Raw genomic sequence first — 17,311 nt, forward strand, 5'->3', positions numbered from 1 at the left:
GCAGAGCGTGTGGAGCGCCTGCTGGGCACTCAGTGACCGCTCTCCCATGCCCCCGCCTCTGCATGTGCGGTGGCCCAGGCTCAGCTCGGCCAGCTCCTGCTGTGTGACCGAGGACGAGACCCGGTTCTCGGTGCCTCGGTTTCCTCGCCTGTGAAATGGGTTAACAGCGCGTACTCGGGCTTGCGGTGGAGACTAGCAGAGGCACGGCCCCTGGCACACCGCCGGCCGCATCTCAGAGCCCAGTGCCGCCAGCTGCCCATCACTGCGTGACATCTCAGAGCCCAGTGCCGCCAGCTGCCCATCACTGCGTGACAGTGACACCAGCGGCAACGCTGAGACTCACCTCCCGTCAGCCCCGCCCCTATCCCAGCTGCTTTCTCTCAGTAGAAAGGGGCGTCTTCTGGAAACTGCTGTGAACAGGAGAGTTTATCACCATCAGAAAGACCCTGACCCTGTGGTCAGGGGCCCGAGGAGGGTCTGTGCTTGCGCTCAAATCCCGCCTCCCGGGAAGCACGGCGCTTCCCACAAACTTAGAATCACACGGAAACATGCAGAGAGGACCAGGGGCCCCGTCACCGCCGCCTGAAGCGGTTGCCCTGGAAACGGTGGTTTTCTGTGCGATACGGAGCAGAGATTAAATCACGAGAAATGAGACCGAAGGCTGATGAGGAAGAGCTGCAGCATCTGTGACGCGAATCCCGCCCACATCAGCCTGCAGTCCCGCCGACAGCCCGGGACTGAGGTTCTCACAGCCCGAGCCTCGCAGACCCTCTCTTGCTGTTTCAAAAAAGGACTCTGCCCTGGCTGGTGTGCTCAGTGGTTAGAGCGCTGGCCTGTGCACTGAAGGGTCACGGGTTCTATTCCTGGTTCAGGGCATGTACCTGGGTTGCAGGTTCAATCCCTGTCCCTGGTTGGGACACATGAGGGAGGCAACCAATCAATGTGTCTCTCACATCTCTCTCTCTCTCTCCCCTTCTCCCCCTCCCTCCCTCCCTTCCACTCTCTAAAAATCAATGGTTAAAATCAATGGAAAAAAATATCCTCAGGTGAGAATTAACAAAACAAGGGCTCTGGATAGAGTGGCTGCCGGGGAAAGACAGGTGTGACGCACGGACCCTGGTGGGGGGAGACAAAGCCAGAGTCGGGGTCAATGTGTGTCTCTGAACCCCAAGATCCAGAGCCCGCGCCTGGCACCCCTGGGGCCGGATGGCATCCTTCAGAACCCGACCATCCACCCAGCCGCTCCAGGACCTCGGCTCAGCCCGGGAGAACCTGCCCGTGCCGGCTGTCCGGCTCCGCCCTGTGTAAGAGGGTTAGTGACTGGGGGGGCTGTCCCTGTTGCCCCCCTCAGTCCTGTCACAGAGCGGGGCCTGTGGTCATCCTCTCGACAGGGAAGCAGGTGCAGAAGGGGCCTCGGGAGGCAGCACGACAATACGCTCCAGACAGACACGTGGACACGCCCCTGGCTCACCCCGGTGGCCACACGCCTGTGAACTTAGAGGCACTTGGTCCTACAGCGACCGTGGCAGCGGCCCTGACGGGGGCAGTGCCCAGCGCTGGGCCGGGAGCCCGGGCTCTGGCCTGGGTGGCTGGTCTGCGCTCTCTCTGGAATGGCAGTGCCACCTGAGAAAGCCATGTCCCTCCTGCAAGCTTGTTCCCCAGGTGCAGAATGAGGGGCTGGGCGTGACCCAGGGGGGCCCTTGCATTGGGAGGATGAACCCCCAGGGCCCCTCCTGGGTCCTTGAGCAGCGGTGAGCCCCACAGATGGGGCTCTAGGAGGTTCGGCAGGACGGACCTCCCTTGGGAACGAGCGTAAGTTGACTCATCATGAGACTCCCTGGCTGAGCGGGACGGGTCATCCGTGCTCTGTCCATCTCACTGTCCCCCCCCGTCCGTGGGCGGCTGTCAAACTCCCGCCGCACTTTGGGGAGAGGAATGCCCCGCCCCCGACCCTGAGGAAGGCTTGGCAGCACAGGTGGGCGGACAGGGGCGGTCAGGCCAGGCCGGGCGTGGACAGGGGAGAAGGCGGACTCCCTCGGTCCCCCTACCAGCGCAGGTATCTTTCTCCAGCGCAGTGGCCGAGTGGTGCCCCCCAAACACCCACCTCCTCACCCTCAGAGGCCGTGAGTGCGACTTCATTTAGAAAAAGGGCCTTTGCTGACACAATCCAGCTAAGGCTCCCAGAGGAGGTCATCCTGGATTTGGGCGGCCCCGAATCCAACGACAAGTGTCCCTGTAGGAGACCCCAGAGGAGAAGACACAGGACAGCGGAGGCAGAGACGGGGACGACGCAGCCACAGGGAACCCCGGCCCCGGGAGCTGGAAGAGGCAGAGGAGCCCCCCGGAGCCTCCGGAAGGAGCCAGCCCTGCCCACTCCTTCCTCTCCAACTTCCGGCTCAGGCCCGGAGGGAGCAGCTTTCTGTGGTCTAAGCCCCTCGTGTGCAGAAATCCGCTCTGGGAAACTCCACCCCTGTTGCCTCCCGGGAGCTGGCGAATGGCATGGGCACCGGGTAGAACCGTGGACTCCGCCCTCTACACCCCTCCTCGCCCGCTTCTTCCAGCTGATCCCGTGTTAGCGCCCCCAGCCCCGAGACGCCAGCCAGGAGCCAGGGCAGCTTCCCCACCCTCAGCCAACAGCCTCCGAGCCTGGGCTTCCCGCCGGCCGGTCCCAGCGCTGGCCGCCTTCCGGCCTCAGCCCGAGTGCATCCCTACGGTAGGGCTTGGGTTCCACCCTGCTCGGCGGCGGCCTCACTGTCCACAGGGAACGCCAGCACCTGCTGGGCCTACCAGACCCTTCACGGTCACCTGACCATGGCCCAGCCACACCTGCGACACAGCAAAGCTCAGAAACAGGGGTTGGTCCCGCCCCCCAGAGAAGTCTGTGGCGCTTCCTGTCAAGGACACAGGAAGGGAAGGAAAGGGACCTGGCGGGGCTCCTGCAGTCATCGGGTTTGCAGCGATTTTTATAGAAACTCCTTCGTCTCCCGCTGCCAAGGGCATCGCCTGCCATCCTGAAGCTGGAGGCGGCCAACCCAGCACCCCGCACCGTCGCCGGCCCTCAGTCCAGAGCTGCGTGCGTCCCCCTGGAGGGCCTGCGGAACGTCACGCGGGAGGTCCCTGGGCTCCCAGTGGCCCTCGTTCCACCGAGCCGCCCCTGTGAGCCTCGGTCCCCCTCACCTGCACGGGGCCCGGGTGCAAACGGCCATCACCCAGCCACTGGGCACATCCCTGATGACCATAAAGCAGTCGAGACGGGAAATGGGAGCATGTGGTTGGTTCACTCTGCAAGGGGCTCAGGTGAGAACTGGGGAGCAGCCCGCTGACTCCAGGAAGCAACAAGCAGTAACCGACGCCGTGATGGCTTTAGGGGCGAGGCCTCAGCAAATGACTCTGCAGACACAGCAGCTGACTGAGCAGAAGACACGTCCAAGGCCCCGGGAGCTAGTGAGGGCAGCCCCCCTGCAGAAAGGGCCCCCCTAACCCCAACCCCAGGAAGGGCAGGCCCCGGCTGCACACGGAGGTGGCAGAGCAGAGGTGGAACCCTGGCGGCCTGACTTCCAGCCCGGGCTCCTCCCGCTGCCTCTCTGTCGGGGAGCGACTGCATCTCCACACGACACGCAGCTCCCCCAGGGGGTGAGCACCCCCAAGGGCACCGCTGCTGGGCTCGCTGGACTGGCTTGTCCTCCGCAAGGTGGACGCTGAGAGCGGGCGGGCTCAGTGACCAGCAGGATGTGGCCTTGGGCTCCATCGATTTAACTGAGCACAGCGTGCTTCATCCAGATGTCTCGGCAGGAACACACGCTCGGGATGGGAGGGGCTGTTACCATGGTGACAGCAGCCGAGGAGTGAGGATGGAGGCAGCTCTGCCAAGGGCCACAGGGGGCCTCCCACACAGGCCCCAGGGACGCTGGGTGTGCCGGTGCCCCAAAGGCCTCCCTCCCTCACATGGAGGCGGCCTCACGGGCACACCCAGCAGAGCGGCTTTCTTTCCAGCAAATTTCTTCGGATGATGACCAGGCTACAAGCATGAGCTGTGAGCACTCAGGCCGAACCACGGCCGATCGTGCAGGAGGGTTCCTGGCAGCCTGGCCCGAGGGAGCTTTTCCAGGCTCCACGGCACAACGCCACTGCTGGTGGCTTGAACAATAGAGAATTATCTTCTCACAGTTCTCGATGCTAGAAGCCCACAATTGAGGTGTAAGCAAAGGTGGGTTCTTCAAGGCCTCTCTCCTGGGCCTGCACACGGCACCTTCTTACTGTGTCTTCGTACGGTCTCGCCTCTGTGTGCGCATCCCTGGTGTCTCTCTGTGTCCAAATCTCTTCTTATCAGGACACCAGTCCTACAGGATCAGGGCCCCCAATGACCTCATTTACCTTCATCACCTCTTTAAAGATTGAACATCCACCTTCCGATGGCCCTGGGGATGGGGACTTCAGCTTTTGGGGGGGGGGTGTTACAATTCAGCCTTCTTCCCTTCTCCACTCAGAACCTTGACCTTGACGGTGCAGTCTGCTCAGGGAGAAGCAGCCAGGTTGCTGGGGCAGGTGGGGCCATGGGAGAGGGGCCTTTCTGCATAACTGCTCACTGCACAAGCCCACTGACGCCCTTGCGTGGTTTCTCTGGGCGGCGAGCCAGTCTACACATCCCTACCACAGCCGGGGTATATGACTCCTAGACGCTCAGACAGGAAAGAAAGCCTTGGATTCTGAGCCATAAAGATCCGGACACAACAGCCCAACCCCACCATACAACAGCTGTTCGACTTAGGGAAACTTCCTCAGCCTCTCTGTACCTTGCTTTTCTCATCTGCAGAATGGGTTGGTAATATCTGCTTTGTAGGGCTGCAGTAAGGATTTAATGAAATGACACGTCAAAGGCCCTAGCACATGGTTACTACTTTTAGCAATAAATTGGTTAGCTAAATAAAAATCAGCCTTTTTTTTTTTTTTTAAATCAGCCTTTCTCTTCCTCTGGAAACACACACAAAAATAGGAAATGAAGCAGGTTGCAAAAGCTGTGGGGGCTGTCACTGTGAGCGTTTGTGCTGACTTGCATGCCTGGGTTTGAGACCTGGAAGGGGAAGCCCAAGGTGGACAGAGCTGGACACACTCCCAAGGAGCTGCCTTCTCCTGGCTCTGAGAGGGCAATGCAGCCCCGTCCTGGCTTCCTGAGGCTCCTCGCCCAGCAGCAAAGCCCGCTATCAGCCCCACGTGCGCTGCTCCAGGAGGGATACTCAGGGCACACGTGAGGGGGTTTATAACAAGGCCCTGGAGTGGTCTGGAGAGTCAGGGACGGGTCCTCTGAGGCAATGGCATTACGCCAAGGCCGAGAGCCAGCAGGAGTTATCTGGGCAGAGGGCCAGGGTGGAGGAGTGATCCACGTGAGGGGGAGGCATGGGGCTGAGGAGCTGTGAGCGGCAGGCTGGGAGGGAGGGAGGGAGAGGGAGGCAGACAGGCTGCAGCCTGGGATCGACCAGTTTTAATCAGCAGCGTGTTACAGACATGCCATGGAGGCCTGTCAGGCGGGATCGGAAGCACCATGGAGTGGCACGTCCCCACCATTAGAGGAAGCGTTAGAAACAGACAGCGGCCAGAGCTCATGCATCGGCCACCTGTGTTACAAACAGTCCCAGTGTGGCCTGTAGGGGCGTGGAAAGCGCCCGCTTTCCCTTAGAATCCAAACAAGAGCCAGGAGACATTATCCCATCGCGGGGGCTGATGGGCAGTCTGCGTGGCCGGGGCGAGGAAAGGCCGCGGGCAGTGCACCCACTTCTCAGAGCTGAAAGGACCATCTACACAAGAGGCCCCGAGTCTGACTCCCAGGCCCTGCCACTGCCCAGCTGGGACTCTGGGTCAATCACCTAACCTTTCTATGGCTTAGTTTCCTCCTGTAACGGGGGGGCATGTTGCCCTGGCCCATTTGGCTCAGTGGATAGAGCATCGGCCTGCAGACTGAAGGATCCCTGGTTTGATTCCTATCAAGAGCACATACCTCGGCTGCAGGCTCAACCCCCCGGACCCAGTCAGGGCACATGTGGGAGGCAACCAATCAATGTATCTCTCTCACATCAGTGTTTCTCTCTGTCTCTCTCTCTCTCCCCCTCCCTTCCACTTTCTCTGAAATGGAAAAATATCCTCAGGTGAGGATTAACAAAAACAAACAAAACAAAAAAGGGGGTCATGCTCATAATGTCTGCTCCACAGTGTCGCCGAGAGGATTAAGTAGGTTAACATGTTCCAGGTGCTTAGAACGCCGTCTGGCACAGAGTAAGTGGCACAGAGCAAGGCCGGTGTGTGGGAGGTGGTGAGGGCGACTGCAGGACTGGCTGCCGGAGGAGTCAGCACCGTGGACAGCGCACAGGGAGTGAGTCAGCGCCCTGGGCAGCTTGCTGCTGGGAGTTGGTCAGCACCGTGGACAGCGCACAGGGAGCCAGCGCCCTGAGCAGCATGCTGGGAGTTGGTCAGCACCATGGACAGCGCACAGGGAGTGAGGGAGCGCCCTGGGCAGCTTGCTGGGAGTTGGGTCAGCACCATGGACAGCGCGCAGGGAGTGAGGGAGCGCCCTGGGCAGCATGCTGGGAGTTGGGTCAGCACCATGGACAGCGCACAGGGAGTGAGTCAGCGCCCTGGGCAGCTTGCTGCTGGGAGTTGGTCAGCACCGTGGACAGCGCAGAGGGAGCCAGCGCCTTGAGCAGCATGCTGGGAGTTGGTCAGCACCATGGACAGCGCACAGGGAGTGAGGGAGCGCCCTGGGCAGCATGCTGGGAGTTGGGTCAGCACCATGGACAGCGCGCAGGCACACTCAGAGTGGAGGAGGCTGACCCGCCTGGCCTTGGGGAGGCCTCAAAGCAGCAGTGATGGGCTGTCACGGTTTAACAACAGGTTTTCCAAGCAGAAAACTGATGTTGGGGATTCGGACTTGGGGACTTGGGGCATTTCTGAGCAGACGCTCCCCCGTTTCCTCCTCTGTACAGTGGCACTGCGGGAACATGAATAGAGGCACCTGTGAGTGGCGACTGTGGTCATGTGGGTCATGGGTCTACGGCACATCAGGCCCCGTACTCGCGGCTCCACCCGCCCAGCCCCAGCCCCAGAGGCACAGCCCACTGACTGGATGGGAACAGCGAGGCTGGGTGACTGCAGCGGTTGGGCCCGGGGCTCTTGGTGCTTTGCCAGCAGAGAGCCTGGCAGGCGGAGGGGCCTTGGCGGGTCCCCTCCATTGTTCCCTCGGGCTGCGCCGGAACCTTGGAGCCTCTGTCCTGACTGCTGGCCCACCACCCAGCCTCACTTCGGGATCTGCTCAGGAAACAGGAATTAGGCATTGTTCCAGACTGAGGGCTGGTGCAATGCCAGCTTCCACCAGGAGAAATTGCTCAGGGAGGGGGGAGGCGGGGGGAGAATCAATGGAGCTATCTTTGCAATCCTCCAGTGCTAAACATAAAGCAAAGATTCCTCGGCTGAGGCCGCCTGTGCAACCTGTTACCTTTAAGACGCATCGCACTCGAGAAAAATCACCCAGCGCTGCCCAACGGTCTCAGAATGTTGGTACTGAAGGATGCGAGCGGTGGTTTAAAGAGATGTGGAGACGGCATTGGGGTGAAACACACAATCAGAGAACCCACAGGAATTCGGAGAATGAGCCATAACTATCCCAGGGGGCTGTTGTTGAAGAGGGAAGATGCTGCCAGCCACCGGCCGGGGCCCAACTAGTGACTGACTCCTTTATTCCTTACAAACGTCCCCAAGTTAAGGAATTTGGCCCAGTTTACATTCGTGTGAACAGACGGCCCAGGACGTTAATCAGTGAACCGAGCCCAGGGGTCCAGACCCCAGCACCCAGGCTGCTCCTCTGTAGTGTCTGGGACCCAAGCACCTGGAGCCCAGACTCACAGGGGGGAGTCTCCATCCCAGAACCAGGTGGACACTGTGAGCCTCCTCACTCCATTCACAACCATTCACAAGTACCTACTATGTGCGGGCCCTGCATTACATGTGGGGATACAGAGAGGGCGCCGACTGGGTTCCTAACCCCAGGGTGTCACTGGAAATGGGGGTGGGGGCATATTAACAGGTGAGGAAAGCCCAGTGTGATGCCCAGTGTGACAGGGAGGGGGGCCCAGGGGCTCTGACCAGCCTGGGAGGGGTGCAGAGTGGACACGGCACAGGTGACCGAGCAAAGGGGGCAAACAGGAGCCAGCCCGGCTATGAGAGGGAGAAGGCTGGTCAGTGAAGGGCCAGCAGAAGGCAGAGCACTGGCCCGGCCCTATGACAGGAAGGGAAGCCCAGTGGCCTGAAGGTGTGGGCCAGCCTGGCGCCCAGGACCCTGGGAGGTGGGCAGAGCCAGTCACCAAGCGCCTAGGACACTGCTGAGTGGTTCGGACTTTGTCCAGAAGCTGATGGGAAGCGGCTGAGAGCTTTTGGCAGAGGGCTGACGTGGTCAGCCACTCTCACTGCGGTGGGCTGGCTGGCCCTAGCTGAGCCTCTGATGGGATGGAGAGCAGAACATGGTTCCAGAGCCATCGGGGGAGGATGGAAGGGCCTGCATCCTTTCCATTCTGTGGGCGAGGGAGAAGGAAGCTGGGGGACCCCTAACGGTCAGCCTTGCTGGCAGATTACGGCACGCACCTGCGTGGGCGGGGGGCACGGCAGAGGCTCAGGAAACCCGGGCCCCGCCCTCCGATCAGAGCAGCCGGTTCTGGAATTAGCCAGAGAAAGGCCTCTGAGTCAGCTCTTCTCCTCAAATGGTCCAAACGTGCCCACTCTTCTCCCTGATTAGAAAAGTGTTCCTCTCTCTGGAAAACCTTTGCTAAAAATTAATTCTGCGTAAGTGGGAAGTGTTCCTGTTTGGACACAGGAGACGGTAACACAGCAGAAAACTCCCAGCGGCCTTGAGGACTGAACAGCAGCCTCGGGACAAGGCGAGACGCCGCAGAACCGGAGTTAGAGGGACGGAGGCCCCAGGCCCAGGTCCCCCGGCGGGTACGTGCTCAAAGAGTGTCTCAAATTCAGAGCAGGTGCCCAGCTCAGCCAGTCACAGCTTTCTGGATCCCCCACCAACCCTGCCCCCCACTGGAAAGGAAACACCTTCCTCATCGCTCGGCTGCTATCGGACCCATCGCCCCACTTGACACCTCCCTGCCAGCGGAGGTGGCTCCATGGACAGTGCCAGGTCTCCCCGAGTCCTCACTGGTGGTCGAGCAGCAGCAGGCCGAACGGGGGGCCACACACAGCCTGATTCCCCGATGAACCGGTCGGTCGGGGGAGGTCTGCACGGCCACCGGGGGCTGGAGACTCCATCGCTCCTCCATCAGCCGAGTTGGCACCTAGGTCTACAGCAAGGCTGCCGGAGCTCCGCTCTGCAGCCGGCAGGCGATGCCACGCACGCTCCTCCACCCCCAAGGCCAGGGCGCTTCTATATCTGATCAACTAACAATTCAGTTTCACAAATCAGGCTACACACAGGCAGGATCTGCAGCCAGGGAAGCCCCCCAGGTCCCACGGGGACGCCAATCCCCAGACGCTCCCTTCCTGTCACCAGCCCTCGCCTCCTCGGCTGACAGGTCCTGGGGTCAGTGATTATTTCCACTCCTTGCCTTCACCAGCAGCCCCATGTCTGCCTGTGCACTTGGCAAAACCGCTGCCCTGGCTCTCTCCACCCACCCCGCGCCTGCAGCCCGGCGAATCGTGGCCGTAGAAAAACGCGCCCATGTGCTCTCTGGCCCGCCTGCTCGCTGCTCGCCTGCCGGATGCTCCCCTTGCTTATTGCATCAACGGTTTATGTCCGCCTGCTCTGGAGGGGCAGCAGGAGCAGGGCCTCCTTCACTCCGTCTGGGCACCATCCTTCACAGAGCAGCCTGGTGTCAGAGTTGGAAATGAGACTCGGGGGCTGGAGGTGTGGCACCAGCTAGGAGTGGGCTCTGAGCACCTTCACTTGGGCTCCCTGTGCCTCAGTTTCCTCATGTGTAAAGGAGGATCGCGGCCGTACCTACCTCGAGGGGTTGTTGTGGGGGTGAAATGAGTTAATATTAATAAGCGTTAATGCTACACAAGAGCCTTGCTGTAATTACTGTTATTATTTTCAGTCTTCAGAACAGGGACAGCTTAGCAACCAGCCTGCTCTCTCCACTGCAGCCCTTCCCCAGGCCCATGCTCGTGTATGGACAGTTCATTCCTCGCCAGCTGGTGGGCGCTGGACTCAATCCTCTTGCCCCTAGCTTGTCCAGACGCAGGGAGCCACAAGCAGGGCCCCTGACTCCGTCCGGCTCGGCTTTTGACACCCCAGTTGTCACTCTAAGCCCTGGGTGGGACCCCAGCGGGGAGGGTCCAGAGGAGCCTTTGGTGGACGGTCTCAGGAGGATCCGCTGTCCCTCCTCTGGGAGGGGTGACCCCAGGACCTTATCTCCTCCTTCGTTCCTGGTGAGGTCCCAGGGTGACGGGGATCATGGCCACCCTGGCGAGGAGGAGGCGAGGGGTCAAATGTAACCCTCACAGCTGTGGTTTTAAAGTGTTCATAAATTCTCAGCATGAGCTCACGTCTGCACGTCATTCACACACTGTGGACTCACCGAAGTTGAACGAAGCAGAAGCCCCCAAGCCAGCTCCTTACAAGCAAGCCAGCCAGCCCCACCCAGAAGCCACCTCGGCGGGAAAGGATACTGAAGCTCCTGTCGGTGATGGCCAGGTGCCAGAGGTTGATGCGCAGGTCGTCGGCCGACATGTACGTCTCGCAGTCGCTGTTGACGGAGATGGAGTTGATGTGGTAGGTGTGGCCATTGGCAAAGACCCTCCGTGGGCTCACCTCCACCATCAGGTCCATGGGCTTCAGCACGGGCACCTACGAGGAGGAGGGCAGGTCAGAGCAGGGCCGCCTGGGCCAGGCAGCCACGGCGGGGCGTGCACCAGTGGGCATCCACCCCGCACGTGTCAGAAATAAGCAGCGCATGTGGCCAATGCCCATCGCCATCGGCCCTGCGGGAAAGCCCACCTCCTTCGCTTGGCCTCCTGGGGTTGGTTCTGAGCCCACCATGTGACTTTGAATAAGTGACTGAACCCCTTCGCACCCCAATTTCCTCATCTCTCAAATGGAATGAGAAGGTACCATGGCAGAGTCAGCTGACTGTCCACCAAACATTTGCATCCCTTCTACCAGGAAGTGACAAGTGGCTGCCCAGAGAAGGACTACGTTTCCCAGCTACCTTTGCATCTGGGTGTGGCCACATGACTGGTTCTGACCAATGGACTGTGAGTACAGCGATGCCTGGCACTATGGGCCAAGGTGGTTAAGAGGCAGGTGTGCCTTTTCTATCCTCTTTCTCCTTCCACTGATGGAAGGTGAAGACCCAACCTTCAGGGATGGAGGCACATGGAATGGCAGGAGGCTGTGTCCCTGCAGGAGCACCTTGCTAGGAGTGAGAATTACATTAAAAAAAAATTTTTTTTATTGATTTCAGAGAGGAAGGGAGAGGGAGAGAGCGATAGAAACATCAATGATGAGAGAGTATCATTGATTGGCTGCCTCCTGCATGCCCCACACTGGGGATCGAGCCCGCAATCCAGGCATGTGCCCTTGACCAGAATCAAACCCGGGACCCTTTAGTCCGCAGGCCGACGCTCTATCCGCTGAGCCAAACTGGCCAGGGCGAGAATTACATTTCTGTGTGCTCTGCCCTGCAATGCGGGGTCATCTGTTAGAGCCATCAGTGTTAGCCTCACTCATACAAACTCCCACCTCGGACGTGTGAGGATCCCTGAGACAGTATCAGATGCACGCCTCTGCTTCCCTTCGTGCTCTCCGCCTGGAACGCTCCCCCCAACTTGGGACAGCTAGTGAACCCCAACTCCTCCTGCAGGATCTGGAGGCAACAGCCCCCCAGAAGTGCAGCTGCCCTGGTAGGCAGGGCTGGCACACCCCCCGGACACACCCAGCACACGGCCCACATCTCTGTCAGGGCTCAGCATACACTGCTGTGTGTCACTCCAGGAAACTGTGAGGTTTCAAAGGTGCGAGGACAGAGACAGACACAATGGCCTGGCCTGGGCTCAACGCCCAGGAAATGGGGCTGGCATTGCCATCCCCACATCACCGGTGAGAGGACTGGATGCCAAGATGAACCCAACTTGCCTAAGTCACGGGGTCAGGAAATGAGAGTCGGGCCAGGAAGCTGGGGTGACTGCCCCTGAGGGTTCCTGGTGCAAAGGTGCAGACTGAGACCCGCCTGCAGCTTCACAGCCTGCCCTGCCACTCACTAGTGTTACCTTCACTGGGTAACATGTAGGCCTCAGCTTCCTTTTCCGTAAAGGGGGTGAGGCTGGTGCCTGCTCAGAGCTAATACAGCGAGTCCCCGGGCAGTGCTAGGCGGGAGGAAAGACCCGCGCGCCTCCCCCTCTCTCCCGCAGCCTCAGTTTATGTTAAGTGCCGTCTCGGGATGTGTGGGATGTATAGAACATCTCCGATGCTGGGAGGGAAATAAACGAGATTGAGATTCCCGTGGGCCATGGCTCTGCCGCAGACGCCAGGCCATCAAGAGGTGATAATTGCATCTTTCCCACCAGAGGAAACCCTCCTAGACTTGCCTGGGGCTGGCGGTGGGGGCGGGACACCATCACTCCCGTTACTCGACAACCCAGATAATTGGCTTCCCTGCCTTCTCAGAATTTATTTGTGCAATTCACCGGTCATTTAGAGGCCACTGTGTTTAAACGTTTATTTCTCCTTCTGGGGAACAGCACTGATCTCCACTTCGTATTTATGACAATTCGCGGGATGCTCCGTGCGTGCGCCGGCGGTCGTTTCAGTAAAAGCGAGGCATCATCTCCATTTTGCCGGTGAGGAAACTGAGGCGGGAGCGGGGGGATGCCCACAGCCACCCAGCGGCAGTGCAGGGAGCGGGGAGCGGTTTGTCTGCGAGCCCCGGAGAGGCGCTCACACCACCCAGCCCAGGCAGCTCAGAGCAGCCCACACTCGCAGCTGAGGAACGAACTGAGGGAGACGGCATTTCTTGTGACATTTCCAAATCTGCTAGAACGGCCCAGCTGGCAAGGCTCAGTGGTTGAGCACTGATCTATGAACCAGGAGGTCACAGTTCGATTCCGTCAGAGCACATGCCCAGGTTGCAGGCTTGATCCCCAGTAGGGGGCATGCAGGAGGCAACTGATCAATGATTCTCTCTTTAATGTTTCTCTCTCTTTCCCTCTCCCTTCCTCCCTGAAATCAATAAAAATATATTTTTTAAAAGTCTGCTAGGATGTGCAAACTGGAGCTGAAGAGAGCAGTCACTTCCCGACACTGGTCCCCGCTCCTTCATGGCCCTCTGGGGCCACCTCCTCTGAGGCAGGCCTGTCCCAGGCACTGGGACACCAACAAGACTTAGGCCCCATCCTGCCGGGGGCTCTGTGTTCACTGCAGCCTCCCAAGCCTCAAGCTGGGCCTGCACACAGTAGGTCCTCAATAAGCGTGTGTGCTGAATGGGTGAATCCGGGTCAGCACCTCCTTCAGCAAGCACGTCCGCAGCACCCACTGTGCTCCCGGTGTCTGGAAGCCAGGGACAGAGGAGGCGGCACCGTGTGCTTCCCGGCCTGCTGCAGGGGGAAGGGGCCGGCTTCTCCACAGTCCTCCCCGGGACGCCACTGACCGTCCTGCAGCTCTCCCGTGAGGCAGGGGCCTCCTGGCCATGTCAGAGCAGACGGATGCCTATTCTGGGCCAGCCTGCCCTGGGTTTGGATCCCAGCTCTCGCTTCCCGCGTCTGTGAAATGGGGGTGATAATGCCACGTGACAGGATTTGGGTGAGGGTTCAACGAGCTGTGCCAGCCAGAGTGCTTGAAGACACACCTGCCACAGTGCTCATCCCTGTTCCCGATGAAGAACTGAAGCTGTGGAGCCTGGACCCCACCTGGTCACACTGCCAGGAGGTGGCAGAGGCAGGATTTGAACCCCTGCCCGTGACTCCATGGAACCCTTTCTTCTGGTCCCGTGGCTGGGAGAGAGAGGAGTCCTTCGGCCTTTGAGTCATGTTGAGGGCTGGGCTGGCTTTAGCATGGCTCCGTGGCTTAACCGCCGGCTCTTTGTCAATCAAAGGCAATCTTGGAGGCTGAGACTTCGTAGAAGCTGCAAGAGTCGCAGCCCCAGGCCCCGCTCTGCCCCTCGGCGAAGGGCTCGGAGTCCACTCAGCTCAGCCACGGGTTCTCCGCTGGCTCTGCCACTCACTAGCTGGGCGGCTTCGGGTGAGATCCTGCCCCTCTCTGGGCCCCAGTTTCCCTCTTTGTGTGACAAGGGGTTGCAGGACTTGCTCTGCACACTCAGCTGAAAGGCTCTTTATGGACGTGGGGCGCCTTGTCCTCAGGAGGCCTCCAGAAGAAGGTCATCTCTGCATGGAGGTGGGGACACTGAGGCACGGAGCAGGCAGATGACCGCAGCCAGGGTCTGCACTGACTGTGGCTCAACTCACCAGGGCCCTCGAGCCCTACGATCCTCGTTGGCTAATAAAGGAACCATGGACCCGCAGTCTCCCCAGACGGCCGCTTACCTGCAGTGACGTCACCATCTCCCCAGCCGGCAGCTTACCTGCAGTGACGTCACCATCTCCCCAGCTGGCCGCTTACCTGCAGTGACGTCACGGTGGACAGGTCCTTGAGTTTCCCTTCCTCGTCTTTCAGGTTATAGCCCTCGGGCCTCTTATCTCGCTCGGTAATCTTCCATAATTTGATGGTTTTGTCTTTAAAAACAGAACAAAATGAAACAAGACCCACGATTAACACGGAGAATGGGCCATCCATCCGCCCTCGTCCACCAGATACGGACGCACCGCCCAGAGCTCGCTCGGAAGCCACCCTGTGCTGGGAGAGGTGGTTCGTTCCAATTTCCTCCCAGGTAAACGGCCCCAGCGAACAGCTCCACGCGTGGGACACCCGCCTTCCTTCCCTCGCTCCTCACCACGGATCCCCACGGTGACGCCGCTGGGTCAAAGGGCACGGCCCGCTCAGGGGAGTGATCAGTCTCTCACCGATCCCCAGAGAGACGGCCCTGACGCAGCTCCCCGAGTCTCCAAGCTCCTCCCTGAGGCCTCCCGGGGGGAAGCCCTGTATTTCCGAGCAGCACCCCCCCCACCATTCAGCACCCACTCTCCAGGAGCCTCACTTCTCTGCCATCGGCCAACAACATCGAAAGAATAACTTGGCAGCTGTGAGGGCTGATTTATGTGTCGGCTGGGTTAAGCCTCAGGCACCAGCTCTTTGATCAGACGTGTGTGAATGTGGCTGTGAAGGTGTCTGAGATGAGAGTAACGTTTAACCCACAGAGTACAGCAGATCACCCTCCCTAGTCTGGGTGGGCCTCGTCCAATCAGATGAAGGCCCTAAGAGAAAACAGACGGAGGTCCCCAAGAAAGAGGGGATCCCGGCTATGACCTTCCCCTCGGGCAGCCGGCCTTGGGGGGGGCAGGGGGCGCCATCGCTCTTCCCAGGGTGGCCTGCGTCTGAGGGGCAGATGGAGATCAAGTTTGCCTCAGGCGTCCCCGTGTTCCCTGGCCCTCCACCCCAGGGGAGAATATCACAACCATGTTCATGGCGCTGCGCATAACCATGGGTGGCCCGTGTCCAACAGGGAAGGCGGGGACAGGGGCACATTCACCGGGTGGAATTTACACGCAGATCAGATGTGGTTTTTAGGATCCAAAGACCGAGGAAAACGCTCCCCCTGTCAGTGCGGTGAAAATAGCATTTGATGCAAACCGTGATATCACACGCCTACACCTGCATGCACACACTCAGGCACACAGGCACACACACACATGCTCAAACACACGTGCTTGGGCACACACACATGCATGCACGCACACATGCTCAGGTACACACTCATGCCTGCACACACACTCAGGCACACAGGCACACACACACATGCTCAGACACACACTCATGCCTTGCACACACATGCCTGGGCACACACACATACATGCACACACACATGCTCAGACACACACTCATGTCTGCACACACATGCTTGGACACACACATGCACACATACACACATGTTCAAACACACATGCTTGGGCACACACACATGCTCAGGCACACGCGCACGCAGGCACGCCCTCACCGTTGGTGGACAGCAGGGAGTGGGCGGCGTTCTGCTGAGGGAGCCATTTGATCTTGTTGATTTTCTCCTCTATCTCCAGGCTCTTGAGATAGTCGAACTCCGGCTCGTGGCTCTGGAAGGTGCTGTAGACGTCGTACTCGCCCTGGCTGTGAGGCGCATTTTTACTCTGCAAGGAAACCCGATGGGGCCTGAGCTAGGACGGCAGGGGGGTGGGGAACAGGCAAGAGCCGGGCCCAGGGGTTAAACCCACGGCGGGCCCGACAGCGATGGCGACCGGGCGTCCAGCGGTGCCCCTGGACCCACCAAGGGTCACCGGAAACCCAGCTTTTTCATCTCCTTGCTGTGTGGCTGTAGGACAAGCTAGCTCCTGTTTCCTGAGCACCTACTATGTGCGGACACTGAGCTAAGTGCGTCTCACGCCTCATCTCCTTCTGTCCCCGAGGCCCCTCTATGCTGAGTACCATGACTCTCCCCATTTTACAGGTCAGCAAGTGGAGGCTCAGGGGTGACTGAACCTGCCTAGGCCATGTGTCGCTCCCTCCGCGGGGTCCGTCTGTCCCAGAGGCTGAGGCTGTGGCCTGCTCCTCGTGCCCTCGTGTCCATGGGGCGGGACGTGAGGACTGAGCATGCTCTGAAGTGACTCCCTGGGCAGTGCCCTGTTATGTCAGACTCAGGTAGGGAATTGCTTCCTGGCTTCCCTCGTTGGGGGTCCCATCCTGGCATGGGCAGCAGAGCCCCAAACTAGTGAGCTGGTGAGCCCACCACGGGCACCAGGGGCCACTTCCCAGTAGACAGCAAGTTTATGTGACAACATGACACTAACCGGAGGCCTCACCGCCTGGCAGCAAGTCCAAGGCTAAACTTACCCAGGCACAATGTCAAGTTCCCGGGGAATGTTTAAAAAGCACCAATTGCCCTAGCTGGTTTGGCTCAGTGGACGGAGCATCAGTCTGTGGACTCAAGGGTCCTGGGTTCGATTCCGGTCCAGGGCATATGCCCAGGTTGCAGGCTCGATCCCCAGTGTGGGGCGTGCAGGAGACAGCCAATCAACGATTCCCTCTCATCATTGATGTTTCTATCTCTCTCTTCCTCTCCCTTCCTCTCTGAAATCAATAAAAAAAAAATATTTTTTAAAAAGCACCCACTGCCAAATGCCTACACCTGACTTGCTTTCAGAACGCACTTCAAGTTCTTCAGTATTCCTGCCTCCAATCACTCCG

The 17,311-nt window shown here is 59.5% G+C and overlaps 1 protein-coding gene across 1 annotated transcript in view; it reads right to left on the reverse strand.

Annotated features, from left to right (window-relative positions):
• Positions 1 to 10,557: 10,557 nt before the first annotated feature.
• LOC102436453 (serine/threonine-protein phosphatase 2A 55 kDa regulatory subunit B gamma isoform-like) overlaps positions 10,558 to 17,311 on the reverse strand; it is a 13,804-nt gene continuing 7,050 nt past the window's right edge. The window contains exons 3-5 of the mRNA XM_023748950.1: positions 16,092 to 16,257; positions 14,600 to 14,712; positions 10,558 to 10,834 (exon numbers count right to left, since the gene is read on the reverse strand). Of these exons, the coding sequence (XP_023604718.1) occupies positions 10,562 to 10,834; positions 14,600 to 14,712; positions 16,092 to 16,257 (552 nt within the window). The 3' untranslated portion in view covers positions 10,558 to 10,561. The remainder of the gene's footprint in view (positions 10,835 to 14,599; positions 14,713 to 16,091; positions 16,258 to 17,311) is intronic.

This window comes from Myotis lucifugus, unplaced genomic scaffold (genome assembly GCF_000147115.1).
Source record: "Myotis lucifugus unplaced genomic scaffold, Myoluc2.0 scaffold_2142, whole genome shotgun sequence".
Lineage (NCBI taxonomy): Eukaryota > Metazoa > Chordata > Mammalia > Chiroptera > Vespertilionidae > Myotis > Myotis lucifugus.